Raw genomic sequence first — 3,842 nt, forward strand, 5'->3', positions numbered from 1 at the left:
GTGTGTGTGTGTGTGTGTGTGTGGAAGGGGCAGGGTGCTGTTGTGCCGCCCAGCAGAGGGGAGTGGGCACTGTGAAAGAAGCTTACTCCCCCACCTCATCTCCTCTCCCCACACCACCTCCCTTCTTGTCTGCTCCCTTGAACTACAGAAAAAATAGCTGCCATTTAGAAAGCACCTTCCCATGCCTTAGATGACACTAGTGCTTGGGGAATGTAATCCACTTCAGGGTGAGCAACCTTCGGAAGCCGAGCCAAATTCTCACCCTTGGTGGAAGGACAGTGGGGGAAAGTTAAGGACTGCAGACAGCAGATACCTGACCCGGGGTCACAGAGCTAGAGACCAGCCCAGGTGGGCCCCCGGCCACCCAGGCCCTGAGCCACCACAGGTAGACTTCCCTCCCTGGGGCCCATTCCCCAACATGTTTCTGGTTCTTCTCTTGATCTGTCCACACCCCCCTCCAGCACATGCTGCCACTGTGTCTACTCACACACAGACTTTTTCAACCCAAACTGGCTTTAATAAGATTTATTTTATAAATTAAAAGTACATCTGCCAAAAAACAATACAAGACTAAGGATCCACACTGGCCTCCCCAAAGTGCGCCCACTCTGACCAGCAGACCCCTTCCATAGGCCTAGTCCCGGAACCATCCACTCCTTAGCGCTGCCGCCTCCCCAGAGCTATCTCTCAGCCTTATCCTTTGGTTCTACTTCCTATGACTTCCTGGGGCCCCTCTCCCCTCTGGTCCCCTAGTCTCAACACAGGCCCCTCCCACCCTTTGGTTCCTGCTGGTTAGAACAGGTTTGAGGTCCAGTGCCCCCTCTCCATGAAGCTCCTGTCAGCAGCTGGTTCAGGTGGAGCCCTCTGACTTGACCCCCGCCCCCTTACTCCCTACACCAGAAAGCCCACAGTCCCAAGCCCCCGGGGTCCCGCTCTTCTGGACCCGGCTGTACAGAGCTGTGTCTGAGCTGTGACCTTTGCCGCTGCTGCCGCCGCCACCGCCGCCACCGCCGCCGCCAGTGGTACCCGGGTCAGGAAGGGCCAAGCCCTGCGGCTTGGGAGCAGGGACAGGCTTCGAGCCCCGAGGAGGCGGCACAGCATAGTCATCTGTAGCGGGGTTGTAGGGGAGCTCATAGCCCTCCTCCTTGGCCCGAGCCTGGCACCACCATGCATCCTTAGGCTCCTGAGGCAGATCATAAAGGCCCCGGGGAGGGGCCGGGGCCAGGCCCTCAGGTTCGTCGTAGATGGGGTCCTCCTTGGAGTCTGTCAGCTTGGTCTTCAGCAACTGCTGCTGCACGTGCCCATACAAGTCCCAGTAGAGGGGTTTCTTCGAATGCGCCCCCTCCCCTGCCCTAGCAGGGGCGCTGCCCAGGGGGTCTGAGTATAGGGAGTCCTGAGAAGGGCCTGGGAGAATTCGCAGGGAATCTAAAGGCTCAGCATATAGGGCTGGGGGGCTGCCGGGGGGCTCCTGAGGCACGGGAGGGGAAGCTACCTTTCCCTCTGCCTCCCCTTCGTGGGAGTCAGTCCTGAGGATGTCTTGTCCCTGTCCCGCCTTTCCTTGGGCTTTCTGCTGCTGGATGGCAGCCTCAACTGCCTGGAAGATGTCATTTCCCTGTGCGGTCTGGAAGGTGAAGGTTCCAGGGCCAGAGGGGCAGCGGCGACCCGCTTCAAAGGAGAACATTACCTGAGGGTGTGGAGGGAAACCCGTTAGAGATGTCATAGGAGATGAGTCACAGGTCTGACCAAGTTCAGTGTGTCTGCAGAGAAGACACCACCTGGGAGAGGAATGGATCGTCTACACCCACCCCCATCCTACACCCTCCATGACAGTCACCCTCCCAGACAGCCCCTGCACCTTGTCCCGGCCATAGCGTCGCAACAGAGTGTAGGGCCAGAAAAGAAGCGGCTCCAGGATTTGACCCTGGGCTCCCAAAGCCAGGAGGGTCAGCTTCTCAGCCTCCACCCTCAGTATGTAGGAGCCTTGCAGGCCGCAGCGTTCAGAAGCCTCAGTCCTCTGCGTGGTTACCCAGAACTGGGAGCCTGAAAGGAACACATAGAAAGGGGAAGGAGCGCTGGGCAGCTTAGGGGCTCCAATCACTAGCTCCACGACAGCACATCTCCCGACTCCATTCATGCCAAGCATCTACCTTCCCAGGTGGGGCTGTACAGCGAATTCTCCAGCATCTCCAGGGCAGAAAACTTAGGCGGGCTCTCCGTCTGCGCCAAAGCCCAGCTGCCTTTCTGCGGAGAAAAGGAACATCGAGGAATATATAATTAATTCCCTTAGGTCCGGAGTGGGTGCAGGAGGTTCAGTGCCGCGGGAATAGCCCCCATTCTCGCAGTGTCCCTTAGGCCCAGGGCCGCTCACCCCCATCCCCTCACCGGAAAGGCATTTCTGCATAAAGTCTGCACCCAGGCGACGCTGGACGGGGCGTCCGCCGCCAGCAAGTGCGAGCGCTGCGCGGTGTCCAGGCGGAAGGCAGTGGCGCCGGGCTCAGGGGGACTCTCCACAGACACAGGGGCCACGCTCACACACTCAGCCAGGCGGATCATCTTGCAGTCCAGACGGCGAGAGCCGCCTCGACCCCCTCCAGTGCTCGACCCCTTGTGGTCAAAGAACTCCAGCCGCGCTACGCCGTGGGGACTAGCTGGGTAGAGCACAGCCCAGGTTTTCCTCCACCTCTGGGGAAAAGACGAAAGACGCGGGAGTGCGGGGCAGCACGCGCCCCAACGGGGAAAGAGAGACCCACGCAGGCCGATCTGAGTCTGGGGCTTCCCAGGCAGGGACGCTTTCCCGAAAGATAATGCCATCCCAACTCCGCACCAAGGAGGGTACGCCTGGGGCTTCCAGGGGCTCTACAGTTAGTTGCCCGCGCGGCGTTTCGACCTGCTTCCGGCCCCTCTCCTCTTTCTGGATACTTTCACCCACTTCTAGTCCAGAGGGGTTTCGCCATCCCCCACGGCACACACAGACACACACACACACACACACTACCTTGGTCCCAAAGCGCTGACTCTGCAGAAAGAGCGGACCCTCCATCACAGCCCCTTCCATGGTCCGGGCGGTTCCTTCCGCGCTTCCTGGCCCCAGGGGCAGGGGGCGGGGCGGGGCGGGGCTGCAGGGTGCCAGAGGCGTGCCCGCCCCTCCCGGCCCCTGCGGCGATGATGGGGGAAATGGAGGAAGAGGAGCCAGCAGGAAGAAGTCAGGGTCCCCAGATACGCGGACTGGGGCCTTTAGCCTACCTTTGCACAGTGGCGCCATTCAGGGAAGCCGTGATTGACAACCAGAGGGCTCTGGTGCCTGGGAGGTGGGGGCTGAGAGTGACGTCATATGCTTAACGTGACATCGGAGTGAAGGCCGTGACATCATCCGCAGGCACCCCGGGAGCACCATAGCGACCAAGGGGGCCCTCGGGACGGGACATGAGTTCCCCTTGCGGGACCTGCTCCCATGGCCCAGCCCTGGAGTTGAACTGGACTGTTAATACTCTGCCTAGCTGGGGTTGTGGAGGAACGGCTGGGGGGCTGGAAAGTTTCCCGCAGCTACAGGGGCCGATCCCGAGACCGTTTGCAAGTCCAGCATCCTGACCGCGGCTGCCTGGCCTCCAACCTGCGGGGAAAAGAAAGCTTCATTGAGCCAGGATGGGGGCGCGGGGGGGGGGGGCATAGGGGGACGGCTGCAGCCAGCTCCACGGGGGAGGGGAAGATCTAGAGGAGGGAACTGGCCTGGCTGGAATGGAGGGAGAAAGCGGAATGTGGGAGGGCTCTAGGGGACGTGGGAGGGACCGAGGAAGAGGGGGGAGGAAGGGGGGGTCCGGTCTCCCCTGGCCGAACTTTTTTTT

The 3,842-nt window shown here is 60.8% G+C and overlaps 1 protein-coding gene across 2 annotated transcripts; it reads right to left on the bottom strand.

The window, feature by feature from the left end:
- Positions 1 to 510: 510 nt before the first annotated feature.
- Positions 511 to 3,653, bottom strand: Dok1 (docking protein 1). 2 transcript variants are annotated; one of them, XM_028871369.2, is made up of 5 exons: positions 2,996 to 3,653; positions 2,383 to 2,682; positions 2,148 to 2,241; positions 1,856 to 2,040; positions 511 to 1,684 (listed from the first exon to the last, which is right to left on the bottom strand). In XM_028871369.2, the coding sequence occupies exons 1-5, from the start codon at positions 3,260 to 3,262 to the stop codon at positions 851 to 853; spliced, it is 1,680 nt and encodes a 559-aa protein (XP_028727202.1). In that variant the 5' UTR covers positions 3,263 to 3,653; the 3' UTR covers positions 511 to 850. The 2 variants fall into 2 exon arrangements, with proteins under 2 accessions (XP_028727202.1, XP_037059720.1); XM_037203825.1 differs by lacking the exons at positions 2,148 to 2,241; positions 2,383 to 2,682; positions 2,996 to 3,653 and having other exon boundaries at positions 511 to 1,775; positions 1,856 to 1,963.
- Positions 3,654 to 3,842: the final 189 nt, after the last annotated feature.

The sequence above is a fragment of the Peromyscus leucopus genome, chromosome 3, assembly GCF_004664715.2.
Source record: "Peromyscus leucopus breed LL Stock chromosome 3, UCI_PerLeu_2.1, whole genome shotgun sequence".
NCBI classification, from domain to species: domain Eukaryota; kingdom Metazoa; phylum Chordata; class Mammalia; order Rodentia; family Cricetidae; genus Peromyscus; species Peromyscus leucopus.